Source organism: Crinia signifera, chromosome 9 (assembly GCF_055691185.1).
Source record: "Crinia signifera chromosome 9, ASM5569118v1, whole genome shotgun sequence".
In the NCBI taxonomy this organism is placed as follows: Eukaryota; Metazoa; Chordata; class Amphibia; order Anura; family Myobatrachidae; genus Crinia; species Crinia signifera.
In genome coordinates this window covers 21,539,514-21,560,430 of record NC_139225.1, presented here as the reverse complement: position 1 = coordinate 21,560,430, position 20,917 = coordinate 21,539,514, and the positions used below count along the sequence as shown (strand labels likewise).

General features: G+C 47.4%; 1 protein-coding gene across 9 annotated transcripts in view; it reads right to left on the bottom strand.

The window, feature by feature from the left end:
• The window catches only part of DAB2IP (DAB2 interacting protein), a 499,976-nt gene that overhangs the window by 22,798 nt on the left and 456,261 nt on the right, over positions 1–20,917 (bottom strand). For 8 of the 9 annotated variants that reach the window (XM_083161386.1, XM_083161390.1, XM_083161388.1 and 5 more), the window contains 2 exons: positions 12,088–12,240; positions 1,632–1,834 (listed from right to left, as the gene is read on the bottom strand). In XM_083161386.1, coding sequence (XP_083017512.1) covers positions 1,632–1,834; positions 12,088–12,240 — 356 coding nt within the window. The remainder of the gene's footprint in view (positions 1–1,631; positions 1,835–12,087; positions 12,241–20,917) is intronic. The other variant, XM_083161389.1, reaches the window with a different exon arrangement.

Sequence of the window (20,917 nt, the reverse complement as noted above, 5' to 3'; positions counted from 1 at the left end):
CAGTGACATCACTGCGGCAGTAAGCGCTCTGATGGCCCATTGACTAGCGGTACAGTGACATCACTGCGGCAGTAAGCGCTCTGATGGCCCATTGACTAGCGGTATAGTGACATCACTGCGGCAGTAAGCGCTCTGATGGAACATTGAAGTGTCTGTAATTTAATTTGTAGAATGAATTGGTTGGAAAAAGACATGTGTGTACAGGGGTTTAATTTGCCCAAACATGTGACCGGTCAAACTGGACCTCTCTATAGTTCGGACAACCAGTCTGCCACCCGCACGTCATTGGTGATGTTGGCTGATAATGGTGTAATCGCTGTAACATACAATATGGAAGGAGGCATAGGAAACTCATGGGCACGTAATGTCTTCATTTAATCAAATAAGACGAAAATAAACCTTTAATCAACTAGTCCAAGAAACGAGACCAGATTCAATAACATCCTGACATGTTGGCATCTGCAGATTATATTCTGTAGTAACACTTTCTGCCAACGTCTCTGTGAGAGATGTTCAAATTATCCCTAAAAATTCCAGCATCGCTCACATTTGTTATATAAATTAAAATAAAAAAATCTTGCGTAAAAGAGATGATATTTTCTATAGACGGTAACATTACAGGTCATTGTGATACATAACAAGGTTTGCTTGCCAATTTTCACACCTATTTTAACAAATTCCCTCGGCACTTAAAGGGTTAATCCGTGAGCCTTGTAATAATCACGCAGACTCGCAAGACATCATCCATTCTGTGATGTGACATTTCTAGGACAGCAGGTCCGTCCCGGCCAGTCCGCAGCCAATGGAGTCTCATGGGTAGAAATCAATATAGCACCCATTAAAAGTACATCTCTTTTATGGGGGCAGGCGGGGGTGGGGGGGGGGGGGGGGGGCGCTAATCTGTCTGATTTGCTGGATGTCCTGGTGACATCTGTGCTGCCAGCCATGTTATTAGCGGAGGAGGTAATGACGCTCTTTTCTGTAATGTGTGCTCTGGCACAGCGTCTGGAATAATCTGGCACTAGGTAAAACATGATGGATGCGTCTTCAATGAGCAGATTTTGGGTCAAGCAGAAAGCGGAGTCTCTACTATGAGATGTGGCGGTGACGGTAATTATATGCAGCCGAGCGAACCCAGAGACACACTGATTGAAAATAAGGACGGTGACGTTTGGGGCCCATATAGGAGGAATAGATTACCTCTGGCTGCCTTCTACCTCACAACGTGACTTCTCAGCGACAGTTTGATGGGGGACGTGGCCCTTAAAGGCCTCAGCCACCAGAACAAGCATCATTTGTGGCTCCCCTATCAAAGCTGATCACCTCTCTGTAAGCAGCCATTCCATTTGTCATACTGGCCGCTGTGCTGGGCCAACCAGCAGGTGTCACTGTTGCATTAGGATCATAGTCTGCGACTAAAATCTCTGCCTCAAAGACCTACAGAGGCGCTGGAGCCTGCAGGACGGATCATTTAAATAACAATGAAAATAAATGAGATTTTCTAATTAAGTAAATGACGATATTTAATTCAATGTAATCATCCAGGACCCCAAGAAGATTGCTTTGGAGGTTTAGGCTACTGTTGTTGTATTATATGGGTAATTGGAGCAGAAGTCCCATTACGATCTCACCTGCTTATTATCCCTTTCATCTGCATCTCCTTGTCATCCTGCTGCCTCCGCAGCCGCTCCTCGCTCTCCTCCAGCCGGGCCTGGTATTCCAACAGGATCTTCTGGGTCTGTTCATCTTGGTTCTTACAGCGGATCTCGTACTCCTCCAGTTTCTTGTTTGATAGACGCAGCTTGTCCTGCAGCACCATGATTTCCTGCTGGTACTGCGGGGGGAAACGGACGTTAGTATGTGACCTGGTTCTAGCACCACAAAGACATGCCCACAATTCACAGGATTGACAGGAGGGCTGCTCATTACTTCAGGGTATAGTGGTTGCCTGATTGGCGTTGCCATATTTGCACCCTTCAAGAACACAGACCAAACAAACACATTTCGGAGGTTGGTTTCCTATAGCTGCCATTATTTCCACCTGTCGGGCTACAATGAATGATATCTGAGGACTTGGGACCTAGTGGGGCGGCACGGCGGTGGAGGGAGCAGGGGGGGCTGGGGATGCTGCGGGGGACACAGGCGGCATAGAGCCGGGCAGGGGGAGCCGGGAGCTGTCAGCACTGAATAAAAAAAAAAGGCCCATACAATGAATGGGCGGCCTGTGATTGGCTGAACGCTCTCTCAGCCAGTCAGCAATTGGCTGAGAGAGCGCTCAGCCAATCACAGGCTGCCCATTCATTGTATAGGCTTTTTTTCCTAGCACTGACAGCTCCCGGCTCCCTCTGCCCGGCTCTATGCCGCCTGTGTCCCCCGCAGCGTCCCCAGCCCCCCCTGCTCCCACCAGCAGCCCTGCACAGAGGCATCTGCATCTGGGGTAATAGTCTAACCCTCACAGAGGCTTCTGGGGTAACAGTCTGACCCTCACAGAGGCATCTGCATCTGGGGTAACAGTCTGACCCTCACAGAGGCTTCTGCGCCTGGGGTAATAGTCTGACCCTCACAGAGGCTTCTGCGCCTGGGGTAACAGTCTGACCCTCACAGAGGCTTCTGGGGTAAAAGTCTAACCCTCACAGAGGCGTCTGGGGTAACAGTCTGACCCTCACAGAGGCTTCTGCGCCTGGGGTAACAGTCTGACCCTCATAGAGGCATCTGCGCCTGGGGTAACAGTCTGACCCTCACAGAGGCTTCTGCATCTGGGGTAACAGTCTGACCCTCACAGAGGCTTCTGCGCCTGGGGTAACAGTCTGACCCTCATAGAGGCATCTGCGCCTGGGGTAACAGTCTGACCCTCATAGAGGCATCTGCGCCTGGGGTAACAGTCTGACCCTCACAGAGGCTTCTGCACCTGGGGTAATAGTCTGACCCTCACAGAGGCTTCTGCGCCTGGGGTAATAGTCTGACCCTCACAGAGGCTTCTGGGGTAACAGTCTGACCCTCACAGAGGCTTCTGCGCCTAGGGTAACAGTCTGACCCTCACAGAGGGATCTGCGCCTGGGGTAATAACCTGACCCTCACAGAAGCGTCTGCGCCTGGGGTAATATTCACTACAATGATATCCATTGCAAAAACACAAGCACAGATAACAGCTACTGACCAGCTCCTTATTGTGTATGATACATAGATCATTGCCCAGCTCCTGCACATTCACAAATGATATTTGCAGTATATTAATGGAACATAAACCCCATCAAACCAAATGTTGAAAATAACACAAACGTAAAAGCCTAAACCCAAGTAATGAGAACATGGGTACAATGCTCATAGACCTCCTGCGTTTAGCAGTAACAATACAATTCTGTGGCACTATCACACAATTAGGAACATGACTCTTTCATGGGTGGATTTATGAAAATTAATGAGTTGAGCCAAAAATCCAATGACAACTCTCTGCCTACTGATATGGACTGGAAGAGGTCACCCAGTCATAAGCAGTGTGACTGGATGACAGCCAATCACAAGTGTCACTTGTGATTGGCTGAACGGTTCCAAAATGCCATTGCTAATACAGTCTGCTGGGGTTATGGATGACACAAAAGGTCGACGTGTAAAAAGGTGGACATGAAAAAGGTTGACCCTATGGTGCCAACTTTATGACCATCTCTTAGACCACATGTATGCTTCGCGTTGGGGTTCTTCAACAATACCATTTTTTTGTTGTCTGGTTATTAAAAATGTATTTGTTTAACAGCATTTTCCCATTAATAGCAATCGGCAATGCATTTGTATGCGCTCTCCGGACTCTACTGAGATTTCCATTATGTAATGGTAAATCAAACATTTAGAAAACGCATGCGCACACACACACACATACATATCAAGATGAGTTTTCCTTGTAGAAAGGGAATTAGTATGAAGTTGCTGATTAGCAGAACGATGCTAGTCCGGAACCATTTATTACCGGAGCGGTCTGTTGTCTGTGTGACCCAGACTGTGCTACTTCTCCGTCAGTCTTGCAATGCAGCTTGCTTATAGTGTACTAGGTAGTCCATTGCGCACTATGGGCCTTATTCTAGTTCACTCTTTCTAACAAAATCCTTCTTAGATGGACAAAACCATTTGCACTGCAGGGGGGCAGATGTAACATGTGCAGAGAGAATTAGATTTGGGTGAGTTATTTTGTTTCTGTGCAGGGTAAATACTGGCTGCTTTATTTTTACACTGCAATATAGATCTCACTTTGAAGTAAAACCCCACCCAAATCTAATTCTCTCTGCACGTTACATCTGCCCCACCTGCAGTGCACATGGTTTTGTCCATCTAAGAAGGATTTTGTCTGAAAGAGTGAACTAGAATAAGGCCCTATATAAAGCTATTTGGTGCGATTTGAGAATAGGTGAATGTGCAGATGTCCACAATCTTCCCTGCATTTGATGCTTAAACAGAGGTGTTAGTTATGTACAAGGATACATAACTACATGTAGCCAGACTGATTCTTAGTTAGGTTCTGAGCAAATAGAAGCAAGTCACAGTCACCTGGACAAACCGCACAGGAAGGGCAGGGAACCCCGGGGCGCAGGCAGCCAGGGCACAGGCAGGGCAGGGAGCCCCGGGGCGCAGGCAGGGCAGGGAGCCCCGGGGCGCAGGCAGGGAGCCCCGGGGCGCAGGCAGGGCAGGGAGCCCCGGGGCGCAGGCAGGGCAGGGAGCCCCGGGGCGCAGGCAGGGCAGGCAGCCGGGGCGCAGGCAGGGCACCATGACATGATCGCAGGGAGCTGGCGCACAGGCACAAGGATTGCTAAATGGTAGAACAGGTGATGTAACGCTCAACAGAAGGAAATAGCTGGTAACTGATGGCACAGATGGACACCACCACTTGTCTGGTTTAAAAGCTTTAGTAAAACTAAATGCCGCCCCAAGGCCAAAAGTCAATTGTGTTTATATATTGTCCTTGTGATCAGTTTTGTTGTAATTGCCTTGATTCACTTTTGTTTGTCTACAGTTTACCTCTTACATTGGTCATGGACCACCAATCCAGGGCACCCCTGCAAGTCCCCCAAGGTGTCACGTGACACAGTTTGGGTACCACTGCCTTAGTGTCACACCCACCAAGAGGGACACTATCTGGTGGTAAGATGTGAGAGCTGGTGGGGGAACCAGAATAAGGCCCATAGTGCGCTGTTCAGGATTACCCCACCTTTCTCATGAAACTTTGTCAGCGATGGGAAATGTCTTTACGATCAGCAAGGCCCCACACCTTGTGGTCAGTGACCACACCGCTGCTAATATAGGACAAAAAGCTGAAACCACAAAGCATTCGCTGTAAGAAGACTGACCAATCAGCTGTGTGTGAACTCAGCACTATACGCACATTAGCAGCTAGCAGATGTAATACTTCAGGGTTTGATGCAGCGGTTTCCAAATTCAGTCATAAAACATTCCCAACAGGTCAAGGCCTAAGGATAACCATGGCTAAGCACACAGCAAATGGAACTGATGTACTAATTATGGTACATGTGCTATAGCATGGACCTGGATTGTAATACCCCTTTTACACCAAGAAATAACCCAGGTCGGACCCAGGTCAGCGTTGGTGTAAAAGGGGTCAACCCAGGTCCAGTAACACTGGTCTCCTACCCAGGTCCTGACCAGGGTTGAACACTGGTTGGACCTGGGTCGTGGGCGTTGTAAATGGTACCAACCCAGGTTGGGACATCTGGGTAGTGCTGAAAGGATACCAGAAGTGTTGGACGCCTTTCCACAGTGCGCTGCAGTGGAAAAAGACAGCAGCCAGGAAGGATACGGGCAGTGCGCACAGAAATCATAATTGGATAATTGGATGCAGTATAATTTATATTACCTGTATTATATTTTTTTGGGGGGGGGGAGCAAATGGGAGATTCGGTCTGCTGCTGCAGTGGAAGGGGCTGGGGAGAGCACATGGGTGATGCTGCACTTTTATACCGCTTTGTGTGCTTGAGCACTGAATAAAACTTTTTGAAAAATATTTTACTAAATAAAAAAAACAACATTTTTCAGTGCTAACTTGTCATGTCTTTTAATTTTTATTTTAAATCATTGAGGGAAAGTTGGATGGCAGTTTATCCTAAAATGGACATTTTTAATGTCATCCATAGGGAAAAGCAGTGCTGACCCAGGTTCAGTGTAAACGGTGCAGACCTGGGTCCGACCTGGGTCACAGTGCTGTGTAAATGGGGTATGAAGCTGGGTCCAACCCTGGAAACTCCCATGTTCAAAGACCAGGGTCCGACCAGGGATTTTGGTGTAAAAGAGGTATTTAGGACAGAGTTTGCCTTTAGGACAGAGTTTGTTAAGCACGGGTTTGGGGCATGTGTAGCAGAGCCCTAATATGTTCTTTCCGTGTTTGCATGTGTATCACAAAGCAAAAACATACTTGCCGGTTAATTTGTTTCTGGCATAATCACGTATTTACATATTATTCAATCATATAAATGTATTCGCTCCCCTGGTACTGGTTTCCTAGCACAGCACCCAGATTGTCTACCTACGCTAACGTAGTGAAATCACATTGCATCGCATGGGCCATTTCAGTGCCGTGCGGTGCGATTTTTTAATGTCATTTATTCACTGCTCTACAATAATATGATTGTATGACATACCAAGAGGTTTTAGGCGACCCCCCCCCCCCGCATAGCAGAACGCGTTCCTCGGACGGTTTCATACCCCCACTATGCACGTCGGCTTGGAGTAGATTTTATATAGTGTGGCGAGCGCAGCGAGCCATCGAGTCCGAAGCGTGGCGAGTGGACGCAGATGACTTTACATGTATTACGCGTCCCCTCGCAGGGTTCGCTGCGCTCGCCGCACTATATAAAATCAACTCCACGCTGCTCGCCACGTTTCGGGGTGGCGGCTTCGGGGGGGTAAATCCGCATCCGCTCGCCACGCTTCGGGCTCGGCGGCTCGCTACGCTATATAAAATCAACTCCACACCGACGTGGATAGTGGGGGTATGAAAACATCAGAGGACACGTTCCGCCGCCGCTCGCCATGCTTCGGGGTGGCGTGAATAGTGAGGGGGGAGGAGGGGGCCCTAAAACCTCTTGGTATGTCATACAATCATATTATTGTAGAGCAGTGAATAAATTACATTTAAAAAATCATACCCATACATGGTACAATTATTGTATACAATATCGTATCTCATAGGTTTTGCAATGAGATGATATGAGATATAGTACAACATACTTTTTTGAGCTGTGCGATCTCATCGCACATAACAATTGTACCGTGTATGGGCACCTTTAGGCTTCCCAAATGGTCCAGTTACGTTATGGCTTTAAGATATGTCTGCAAATTTCTTACATTGCCTTTTATTGTCCCAATTCTACCAGGGATTTGCTCCATTGCAAATCAAGCAGCAGATAACAAAACTGATAGGAGTCTGTTAGGGGGCGGCTGGGCTGTTCCCGAGCACCGGCCCAGTGCTAGCATCCTGGGGCGAGTGGCCACGCAGGAGCTCCTGTGACAGGGATCTGCAGCAACAAAATTGTTCCGGTTTCTATTGGGCAGCAGGGCAGAGGCGGTGGGGGCATTGCTAGGCAATGCCCAGAAAGTCCGGGTTCTGCACGCTGGCAGGGATGCAGACGGAGGCATCAGAGGACGAATTCCACATCAGATGAGGGCAAGTTTTTTAAACAAAGCCCAGCTCATCACTCTCTGTGGCATCGGTTATAGCGCCTTGTCTGCCTGTTCCCTGGCTATATCTGCTCATCCCACCTGCGTCAAGTCCACATAGCGCCTCAATACTACCTGAGCTAATACTGTGACAACCACGTTTGGTGTGGAGCTAGGTATGCCAATCCGGGATTGATAATTGCATCGGCATACCTAATGATCTGTTAGGAAACATTATATACAGGAACATTAATGCTATCCATATAAACACTTGTAAAGCGTCTAACAAAAAAAAACACACCCTGACACCCCCCCCCACCCCCCCTGCAGATTTAGTTACATGGGCAGTCAGCCGGGAGCAGGGCAGATAGCAGCGGGTGACGGCGGCAGCAGCAGAGCGGGAGTTGCGCTAGTCCAATGCCGAAATTAAATCATAGCAAATTTGGGCCCAAATCCTGGGATCCCACCAATCCCGGGATTGGCCACCCTAGGTGGAATGCTGTAGGCATCTCTACTGTCTATATGAAAATTCAGTTTCCAACTACTGTGAGCAGTTAAATACCCGCTGCCATCGACATACTTTTACCGTTACTTACAATGAAGGCAATGCCTTACAATCCCAGTCCCAAATGTACCACCACTGAAACTTTATTTACAGTCCCTTGGCCCTCACAGGTCCCTCTCCTGCTCTTATTCTTTTTTGTTATCCTATTATCATTCAGATCGTTTTTCCCCCTCAAAGTATCTTGGGAGAAAGTCCTAGGCCGTATTGCTGGAGATGAACGGGGTGCAGCGTTGTAGGCTCCTAAATGGTCTACGGTGGGGGGGGGGGTGTTTCCTCGGATTGCTGTTCAAAATATGAATCAGGTGTTCTCTCCTTCTGGTACTTGTTGTGGGATTGTTCTTGAGTGACTCGGTTTTGGGTCAAAGTTAAATCACTGTCATCTAAGCTTGTTATCCTGGAGCTGTACTCACCCCAATGGGATGTTGTCTTGGAATATCTAATGATTAGTTTATAGACACTATGCATGTATGTGCTCTAGCGAAGGTTTCTATTGCTCGGGCATGGACGGCCCCTGAGGCTGCAGCTTCGATGTCACTTACTATTCAACATGAAAAATATGTATATGAGGCATGTATATGGGACCGGTGGTTAGAGGCCAGAGATGCTAAGACTCCAGTGAGAGGGCACTTCTCCAGCCCTGGACACTGCTTAATGCTCATATGCTTATCATTCAAATATCACCTTCTTTGAATTACTCTATTCTCACCCCCCCCCCCCCCCCGTCTTCCATTCTTCCTCTTATCTTCTTTTTCCTCCCTTCTCTCTTGCTCCTTCTTATAACCATGAGTTTTATGTAGCTGCTAAAATTAATATATTGTGAGGTTTTGACTGCAACCAATTTTTTGCTATACATATGATGCCTGCGAGCAGTTATTGTTTTGATTAGCCTGTATTTGTACTGTTTATTCCCCCTTTGTTTGTTGTTGTTGTGTTATTATTTATTTACAGTTTCTTATATAGCGCAGCAGATTCCATTGCGCTTAAAGGTGCCCATACACGCACCGTTCCCGGCATGTGTTCTGGGCTAAAATGCGTTGTGCATGCAATGCGTTGCGTTGAAAAGCAAATACAAAAAGTATGTGCAGCACATACTTTTTGTACTGTGCGATGAGGTGCCGCGGGAGCGCGTATCTCATAGCACAGATCGCATCGCCGGAATCGGTGCGTGTATGGACACCTTTACAATTGTAGACAGTGATAAAACAAACTGGGTAACAACAGGCAGAATTGGAGGTAGGAGGGCCCTGCTGCAAGCTTACAATCTATAGGGACATAGGAGGGAAACACAAGGACAGGCACCAGTAATAGCATGTAAGTCCAGAAGGAAAGCTATATAATACATAAGTGCCTCAGAGGGTTATGCATGTGGTACTTAAATATGATAGGCTTGCCTGAAGAGGTGAGTTTTCAGGGAACGCTTGAAAGTTTGGAGTTATAATGTATATTTAATATTCTAATAAAAATGACTCCATCTAGAATGTCATTCGGGAGAATGTCCCCCCTGGACCCTGACATACAGAGATGTGTGTCTACACTGCCTCTGGGCTATGGTCCCGTCACAGCGAGTTTCCCAGCACGTTCCGTTCCATTAACAGGACTAATTGGGTAGTGCTTTTCCTTCCAAGATATTAATTGGACCTCGCTGGCATAAATGCAGAGTTCCCTGTAATATTCCTCTGTCAGCAGTGTCTGGAGAGAGGGTCGTATTAGATAAACCACACAGAATGTCACTGCTGATCACAGAAACAGGCGAGTGACAGACAGCTGCTATCCTACTCTGTATGGCTGCGTGCAGGAGGAGGAGGAGGGGGGGGGGGGGAGCCTGAGCCATCCGCTGGCAATTATTCTATTCTGTGCTCTGCGTATTTACATATTGCCAGGCAGGGGGGATTACAACCCATCTTAATCATTGACTAAGACTGGAAGAAGCTGCTTGGTGTGTCAGTGCTCCAGGCGGCTGCTCTCAGAGGGAACCATGGCTCCTGCCTGCACCATCCAGCAGTGCCCGGTAGCCTGAGGATAGTGGTTTTATGGGATGTGTTCCCTCCTCCAATCTAGTCATTTCTTTAATGAGGTGCTTGTGCGGAGATGGACCCAGCTGGAAACCCTTTCACAAAGAATTACTATGTGCGACTTCTGATGAGAGAGCTGGTTAACCGGCAGTGCAGGCAACGAGCGGGGCTTTCTGCGCCGTGCCATGCAGCCTCTGCCACCATTACATATGGGTATTACTCCAAGGTAGAGCAGCATTCAGTCCCAGATTTAGAACTTCTGGGATTTTATTCTGATTTTAAGTTCTATGCCGTCATGAGAATAGAGCTGGCTGCTGCAGTATCTCTAGTGGCCTGTGCCCACCATGGCGGCGCTGTTTTGCAATCTGATGTTGTATAACTTGTAAATAAAATCACAATTGTGAGACTATTGTTTTCAAGGAAAGGTTGTTTCACAGCTGGGCACCTTCAAAATCCGTCCAGTTACCCTTTCCTGCCTGGGGCGTCAATCTCTACTGTGGTACTTCTAGCTCAGGCTGGTCTGTATTTCAGCAGATAATTACAGACGAGACTGTGCTAGAAGCCACCACAGCAGAGCGTGCCACCCCAGGCAGGAAAGAGAAACTGCACAGGTTTTGAAAGGTGCAGGGTTCTAGAATGAACCCTACTCAAGGCTAAGACCCACTAAACCCAGCTCCCTATACAATCTCTTTCTATTGCCTGTTCTGTTCGGCAAAGGACTAGTGGACTGTAACCAGATGCCTATCTATTGCAATGATCACATAAAATACACACACACACAAACTTCCAAATCTGTGTTTGTATATGCTAGGAAATTAATAATATTCCCGTCCAAGTGCTAAATTGTGATCAATTTCACGTCATGTGACAGCAGATTTGATAATTTAGTCTACAATGAAAAAATAACCCTAATCCAACATGAAAAGGCCACATGAGAGGAGTAAGTAGCTGCAGAACCCTTATCTGGTGTACACAGAAGTAATCATTTCTGGATGGGTCTCTCAGTATCTTGTGTCGTATGTGAGGACTTCTGTCCCACACCTGCTCGTGCTCATCATGGCTTTCAGCATCTCAAAGGGGGTAAGGTCTAGACTTGGCTATTCTGGAGCCCCGATTAGGACTTTCCTTATTGTTGGTGTGCGCAGGATCATCTTCTAGTTCTCAAGGCCAAGTCTCATTTCTTGGACTGACGGCTGACACATTTCCTCCAAAATACTCTGTTGGGAAGACGTGTTCATGGTGGGCTCATGACTGTGAAACGCCCAGGTTCCCCCACCACCCCCTCTAGCCTGGAAAACTAAGCAGTATTAAGACCAAACGTCTCCACTTTGGTTTCATGTGTCCGGACATTGCGGTTCTGCTCTTTCTTTCTTCACCTCTACATTTGTCTTGAAGAGAAGGCTCCTGGCTCTTCCACTGCTATGTAGACGTGTGCAGATGGCAGCATATATTGTGTTGGCGGAGGGATATAGATCCCTGCATGTGGCATTCGGGCACTTTGTGATTTATTAGAGCACTGTAGGGCCCATTTTGTATATATTTAATGATTGGGCCGCAGCCCTTTTCAGACGGATGACCAGCAGCAGCTGGTTCTCTGATTACCCAGCATTACTGGGGGGGGGGGGGTTGTTGATGTTACAATTCTGCTATACAACATACCCTGCTGCCTGTACAGTCTGATGTGGGAGGATCCCCTAGTAGTGTACGGTGGTCCTAGTCTGTGACAGTGATGCCCTTGCTCTTAAGGTGCCAATAGGCAGCTGCTTATGTTGCCTACCCCAAGGCTCACACCTGCACAACGCTGACCTGTGAGGGGTAACGAAGGACCTTTACGGCCACTTCGTGTCCTTTTACCTTTGCCGCATGGCTCATGTCCTCCTTACTCCTGATCTTATCCCTGTGCTTGAAATCTGGGTCAATGCACTCATCTTCTACCAGCTGCATATTCATATTCAACAACCAAGCAGCTGTGCGGTCCAGGGCATTGGGGCTCACGGGTGAGGGGGCCTAAAACGAAACATACAACCATAACAAAAGAAAACCATGAAATAAAAAATAAAATAAAAATATGAATCTGGTAGCAAAATAAATATGGAAATGATGTTAATTGCATCGCTTTACATATCTCCTGTCCAGGCTCACAGCCACACTCCGCAACAGGGTCCCTGGGTAGGGCTTGTTCTGGACATGCTCAATGTGGGAGGGGCCTACTGGGCGATTCCTGCCAGTAAATTAGTTGAACCTCTGAATTCAAATGGCCCATCCCTCAATGGGTGGAGCCACATACCTACAACCATACCTAAATCCAGACAGATTAGGATTGTGTACAACCATGTGCAATTGATCTTCTAGCTCTGTTTCCCATTGATGATGTTTGTAAACTAGAAGCTGTGTGAGATACAGTGGACATAGGCCCTTATTCTGGTTCACTCACAAAGGCAAATTCCTTCTCAAATCGACAGAACCATGTGCACTGCAGATGGGTCAGATGTAAATTGTGCACAGAGAATTAGATTTGGGTGGATTATTTTGTTTCTGTGCAGGGAAAATACTGGCTGACTTATTTTTACACTGCAATATAGATCTCACTTTGAAGTAAAACCCCACCCAAATCTAATTCTCTCTGCACAAGTTACATCTGCCCCACCTGCAGTGCACATGGTTTTGTCCATTTGAGAAGGAATTTGCCTTTGCGAGTGAACCAGAATAAGGGCCATAACCTGGACACATGGCATTTTCCTGCCACAAATGGGAAAGACCCTCCACATGTGGCTTGGTCTATAAACACCCCAGAATGGAAGGCTTGACACCAAGCCATGATCGTCCTCCGATAAATGAGAGTATTTGGGGCTCATTCACTTAAGCCGTCATCACTTCCTCTACTCTGAATGAGGAACTCTAGGGATCAGTGATTCTCATATCTGCAGATATTTTCCTGTGTATTCCACTGTGAAGGAATTAGTTCCACTGTGAAGGATCTAGTTTTGTGAGTGGCCTCTGAGCCTTCATATAGGAGGTGGATCCACACAGACCAAGGACCTTATTCTGGTCCGTCCGCACTGGGATCGATGCTTTGCGTATGCACTGCCACATTTCTGCGCATGTGCATACGCCAGGTGTGTGCGGCCATGGAGAACAGACTTTGCTGGCCGGTGGCGGATAGTCGCGCCCATGGGAACGGATAGCGTTTCAGGGGCGTTTACATGTAAAACGCTGGGTGTTCCCATGGTAGTCTGGTTGTGACGTCGGTGCCGGGCAGCTGATATCACCGGATGTCAGCTGCCTGCCCACTTCCTCCCGAGGGTGCATGCACATTTAAGTGACCTGAGAGTCAGTTAGACATGTGTGCACATTCCACATCATTCGATGGTCAGCGACCATCGAATGATGTGGGTGTTCACCCACAGGCTGCAAATGGATGTTTAATATCCATTCGCAGGCCCTGCTTGCAAACACAGGCTGCGAGGGGAGGGGGGGGGGGGGCATTGAGCGTACCACCATTCGCAGGGCAGGTTCTGGTTGACTCGCAAGGGTGTGAATTTGCATCCGAGCGAATCAACAAGTATAACCCCCCACATACAGACTGCGACTCTGTGTTCAGTTTATTGGTACTTGTGTAGTTTCACGGCGCCAGCATGGCCGTGCGCTCGCCCACGCTACGCTCGCCACGCTATCTAAATCTCCATGCCTACGTGGATAGTGAGGGTATGAACTATCCACGTTGGCATGCAGTTTATTTAGTTTATTTTAGAAAGTTTGGCGAATGCAGAACCCAGAAGTAGAATGCGGCCATGCTGGCGCTGTGAAACTACACAAGTACCAGTTTATTTATTACACTGGTTGCCTGGGAAAATCATGGCTGAGGCTGGGAAGGAGAACCTGCTCATTGCACTCAGTCTGACCATCTTCTGCACAGCAAGTAAAGAAGCAAATCTATGTGGAAAGAGGTGGCTGACGGCGGAAAGGAGAACCTGCTCATTGCACTCATACAGTCTAACCATCCTAAGTATGGTGAGAGGAGGAACAGGTCTATGGGGATGGAGGTGGCTGATGGCTGGGAAGAAGAACCTGCTCATTGCACTCATACAGTCTGACCATCCCAGCACAGTGAGAGGAGGAGGAGCAGGTCTATGGGGATATAAGTTGCGGATAGAAGGAAGAGTCTGGCCATCCTCAGCACAGTGAGAGGAAGAGCAGGTCTATGGGGATGGAGGTGGCTGATGGAAAGGAAGAAGAACCTGCTCATTGCATCATACAGTCTGACCATCCCAGCACAGTGAGAGGAGGAGGAGCAGGTCTATGGGGATATAAGTTGCGGATAGAAGGAAGAGTCTGGCCATCCTCAGCACAGTGATAGGAAGAGCATGGATGCTGATGGAAAGGAAGAAGAACCTGCTCATTGCATCATACAGTCTGACCATCCCAGCACAGTGAGAGTAGGAGGAAGTATTTGGGGATAGAGGTGGCTGATGGATGGGAAGAGTCTGACAATCCTCAGCACAGTGAGAGGAAGAGCAGGTCTATGGGGATGGAGATGGCTGATGGATGGGAAGAAGAACCTGCTCATTGCATCATACAGTCTGACCATCCCAGCACAGTGAGAGTAGGAGTAAGTATTTGGGGATAGAGGTGGCTGATGGATGGGAAGAGTTTGACAATCCTCAGCACAGTGAGGGGAAGAGCAGGTCTATAGGGATGGAGATGGAAGGAAGAGTTTGACCATCCTCCACATGATGAGGGGAAGGAGCAGGTCTATGGGGGATGGAGGTGGCTGATGGAAAAATGAGTCTGACTATCATCAGATTGAGAGGAGAAGCAGGTGGTCTCTGGGGATAGAGGTGGCTAATGGAAGGAAGAGTCTGACCTTCAGTAGGAGCAGATCTACAGACGGACGGACGGGGGAGGAGGGACGACGATGACGACGACCATGAGATGCACGGTGCACTTATATCAGTGGTCACTGACTAATACCTCCTACTATTATCTCCAAGTGTAGCAGCTTCAACATCAGCAGAATAATAATGATGATGATGATGGGATAAGGAGGACAGCAGCAGCCAGTAAGATGGAGGTTGAGGAATGGGGCTCATCTCTATACAACAGGGGTACTCCAGCTGCTGTGGAACTACACATCCCAGCATGCCCTGCCACAGTTTTAGCAATATCTAACAGCAAAACTGTGACAAGGCATGCTAAGATATGTAGTAACACAGCAGGTGGAGTGCCACATGTCGGCTATCTTTGTGTATTCCCCCACAGAATGGTCTGTGCCTCCTGTGACAGTGGAAATATTTCTGTGGCCCCAGGGACACTGACGGTCTTATTAGTGACAGTGACAAATGCCAGAGACTGATTTATTGAGCTGGATATAATAACCCAATACAGTTTACAATGCAGGCAAATAGCTGACTATACAGATAAGCATAATATCACATTTCATACACGTTCACCGGTGCCTAGGCTTCCGCCATGTCCTTTCTCCTCATCAATGTAATCACTTATTCTATAAGACATAGCAATAGCAGAACACCATCCTGCCAGCCATTACAGATGGGGGAAGATGTTCTCTAGTGACCAATCATAGGTGTGCTTTCAGATCTGAGATATGCTGGAAAAATTATACGTACAATCCGATTGGTAGCTTTGTCAACAGTGCGCCTCTTTCCTTTGCATCAGTTTCTATTTGTGCTTTACACGATCTGTCTGCAATGCGCACTGATGACTGTCTGCTCAGATAGTAATCTCTCCAGCATTAATAAGACATATACAGGACAGCATAGCGAGGGGTGTAATTACTGTTGGTGGTCCTGTGGCTGAGGCACTATTATACATTTCTCTGTGATGAACCTACCCAGCAAATTACCCTGATGGGTCATCTTTAGGAAGAAACCGCTCTCTAAGACTCCCAGGATAACTGTGATAACTCAAAATGCCCAAAACAGAGACTGCATGGAAGGAAAGGGGCAGGGGTATAAAGGTACAAACTACTAAACTGAAACAGATGACCTGTGGTATGCAGGAATAGGGCAAATGGAACTACTTCCAACCCACCACCGCTGCTAAAGTCCTCTCCTCCTTTGTAGGGGTACATGTCTGCTTTCTGCCTGCCCACTTTGCAGTGTCAGGTATTCCAATCACGCTCACTGGGCAAAGGAGGAGAATTGATTTTATATTGATATCTGCAGAGTTATTAATACCGCTACAAATTAATTACAGATAAAGAACGCGTTACCATACAGTGTGGATAGTCTGCGCTGACATTGCACAACCCTGAGAGGCTGCATCTTTCTTCCATAGCCAGACGTTATACTGTGACAGTGCCCATACCAGTAAGGGCAGCCTGCCATGTCTACGGGGAGGCACTGTACAGTTACATTTCCCACCTCTGACCTCCCAGCCAGGGTTATGACACCGCTGCGCTATTTCTGCTGCATAAGGGGCACTTATCCACTGGTGTGCTAGTCGTCTCCTGTACCGGCGACGTCATATTCCGCACTGTTTGCTCAGGGGGTCAATGGAGCTAATGCAACAATCTTGTGGGTACAGCCTCTGCTCCTACACCCATTATGGTCGGGGGTCAGAAAACGTGAAGACTTGTAAGACCACCGATGCTACATAGTCAGCTGTAATGTTACTCGCCCCATACGGTGAGAAACTGAAGCATTGCACGTCTACATGGCGCTACCATTCTAAAGGAAGTGGGTATGATGCCACTGTGACCGATATGTTCCGTCTGTCATCTGCCCACCGATACTGGAGTGATAGCAATTTCTTAAAATATTTTCCCTTCAGAGAGAATTTAATGATGAAACAGGGATGTGCGGGGGGTCTCGTGCCGGCACAACGGTGGAGGATAATGTTCTAATAAGAGGCAAGGACAGGACACAATCTCTGCACAGTATGGCTGCTTCTGATTCTTATTCATAGCATTACCACAGAGCCGGGCACCTGAACAACGCCGTCCCAGAATTAGTATTGATCACTACAGTACACACATGCATGCTACATTTACTAATGTCAACACTTGCAGAGTTATTACTCAGAAATCAATAGCTGTAAACAAAAGGCCGACAGTCTGATTGATGGTCTGAGATAGAGAGGAGGCGACGGCATACAGCCCAGTGCTCGGCCAGTTACAGACGCAGCGCTCTAGGCCCGCAAGTTCGGAGAGTGAAAGTATGCTATGGTGAGGGCTAACGGTGCCGTTACTGGTAACAAGGTTATATGGCTATATATCACTGACTGTCACTTCCTTCCAGATATCCACAGCTCTGCCAGATGCTACACTAAACTATATTATACATCTATTACACCCTATATAGACATACAGTAGGATACTACACCCAAACATGTCCTGACCACTGGCCATAATACATCTATTACACCCTATACAGACATAGGACACTACACCCCCAACATGTCCTGACCGCTGGCCATAATACATCTATTACACTCTATACAGACATAGGACACTACACCCCAACATGTCCTGACCACTGGCCATAATACATCTATTACACCCTATACAGACATAGGACACTACACCCCAACATGTCCTGACCGCTGGCCATAATACATCTATTACACCCTATACAGACATAGGACACTACACCCCAACATGTCCTGACCCCTGGCCATAATACATCTATTACCCCTATACAGACATAGGACACTACACCCCAACAGGTCCTGACCACTGGCCATAGTACATCTATTACACCCTATACAGACATAGGACACTACACCCCAACATGTCCTGACCGCTGGCCATAATACATCTATTACACCCTATACAGACACAGGACACTACACCCCAACATGTCCTGACCGCTGGCCATAATACATCTATTACACCCTATACAGACACAGGACACTACACCCCAACATGTCCTGACCACTGACCATAATACATCTATTACACCCTATACAGACACAGGACACTACACCCCCAACATGTCCTGACCGCTGGCCATAATACATCTATTACACCCTATACAGACATAGGACACTACACCCCCAACATGTCCTGACCGCTGGCCATAATACATCTATTACCCCTATACAGACATAGGACACTACACCCCAACAGGTCCTGACCACTGACCATAATACATCTATTACACCCTATACAGACATAGGTCACTATACCCCAACATGTCCTGACCACTGACCATAATACATCTATTACACCCTATACAGACACAGGACACTACACCCCCAACATGTCCTGACCGCTGGCCATAATACATCTATTACACCCTATACAGACATAGGACACTACACCCCCAACATGTCCTGACCGCTGGCCATAATACATCTATTACACCCTATACAGACATAGGACACTACACCCCCAACATGTCCTGACCGCTGGCCATAATACATCTATTACACCCTATACAGACACAGGACACTACACCCCAACATGTCCTGACCGCTGGCCATAATACATCTATTACACCCTATACAGACATAGGTCACTATACCCCAACATGTCCTGACCACTGGCCATAATACATCTATTACGCCCTATACAGTAATAGGACACTACACCCCCAACATGTCCTGACCGCTGGCTATAATACATCTATTACACCCTATACAGACATAGGTCACTATACCCCAACATGTCCTGACCACTGGCCATAATACATCTATTACACCCTATACAGACATAGGTCACTATACCCAACATGTCCTGACCGCTGGCCATAATACATCTATTACACCCTATACAGACATAGGACACTACACTCCAACATGTCCTGACCGCTGACCATAATACATCTATTACACCCTATACATACACAGGACACTACACCCCAACATGTCCTGACCGCTGGCCATAATACATCTATTACACCCTATACAGACATAGGACATACACTGGCCATAATACATCTATTACACCCTATACAGACATAGGACACTACACCCCAACATGTCCTGACCGCTGGCCATAATACATCTATTACACCCTATACATACACAGGACACTACACCCCAACATGTCCTGACCGCTGGCCATAATACATCTATTACACCCTATACAGACATAGGACACTACACCCCAACACGTCCTGACCGCTGGCCATAATACATCTATTACACCCTACACAGACATAGGACACTACACCCCAACATGTCCTGACCGCTGGCCATAATACATCTATTACACCCTATACAGACATAGGACACTACACCCCAACATGTCCCGACCGCTGGCCATAATACATCTATTACACCCTATACAGACACAGGACACTACACCCCCAACATGTCCTGACCACTGGCCATAATACATCTATTACACCCTATACAGACATAGGACACTACACCCCAACACGTCCTGACCGCTGGCCATAATACATCTATTACACCCTACACAGACATAGGACACTACACCCCAACATGTCCTGACCGCTGGCCATAATACATCTATTACACCCTATACAGACATAGGACACTACACCCCAACACGTCCTGACCGCTGGCCATAATACATCTATTACACCCTACACAGACATAGGACACTACACCCCAACATGTCCTGACCGCTGGCCATAATACATCTATTACACCCTATACAGACATAGGACACTACACCCCAACATGTCCTGACCACTGGCCATAATACATCTATTACACCCTATACAGACATAGGACACTACACCCCAACATGTCCCGACCGCTGGCCATAATACATCTATTACACGCTACACAGACATAGGACACTACACCCCAACATGTCCTGACCACTGCCCATAATACATCTATTACACCTATACAGACATAGGACACTACACCCCAACATGTCCTGACCGCTGGCCATAATACATCTATTACACCCTATACAGACATAGGACACTACACCCCAACATGCACCTATCGCAGCAATAAAGATTGCAGATTGCTGACAGCCAATGGCTGTGCAGCGTCACTACTGCCCGCTTCTCCTTTCTGCATGGACGACCTTGCAATCTAATTGTACCAGCAGACAAATCACTGGCTGCTGTGATAAAAGCACTCTATATAGTTATCATTTCTATTGTGACAGGTTGTAATGGGAATAAAACGGAGCTTCTATCCATTAGGAGGCTGATAACAGCCTCCGTATAATACGCTGTGCGAGATGCAGTGACGATAGCCCCATACTTCGTACTACTCAATTAGGGATACGGTGGGGCAGTGCACGGCTGAGCCCGTGGCCTGGAGGGGATTGTCTTGTTGTGTTTATCTCCTATTTGTACAGAGACTCTATAAAGCAGAAACCAACAAGACGGTGACTCAATCCTGTATCATTCATATAAAGTATCTGCAATACAGAATTACAGCTGGAGCAAGGGCGGGTGGTGGTGGGGGATTATATTCCGAACAAAGGGCACCAACTGCCGTTGCTGCGGTGTTTAAATGGCACACAAGTGCTTGGTACCCAGTTTCAAGCAAGACTGGGCTGCAGTGAGGTGTGACTATCTCTGCAGTGATTCGACAGATCAGATGACATCGCTCGTTATTAAATTTCTGCACATTTGAGTTTCTGAATCTGCCGCCCAGGCCAATCACGCGCCACTCAGGTGGACTCCATTATAAGACATTTATTTCCACTTTCCTTCACCTCACAGAACCCAACTTGTGAGTTTCTAAATGTCTACAACTAAATATATCACATAGACCAGTGGTAGCC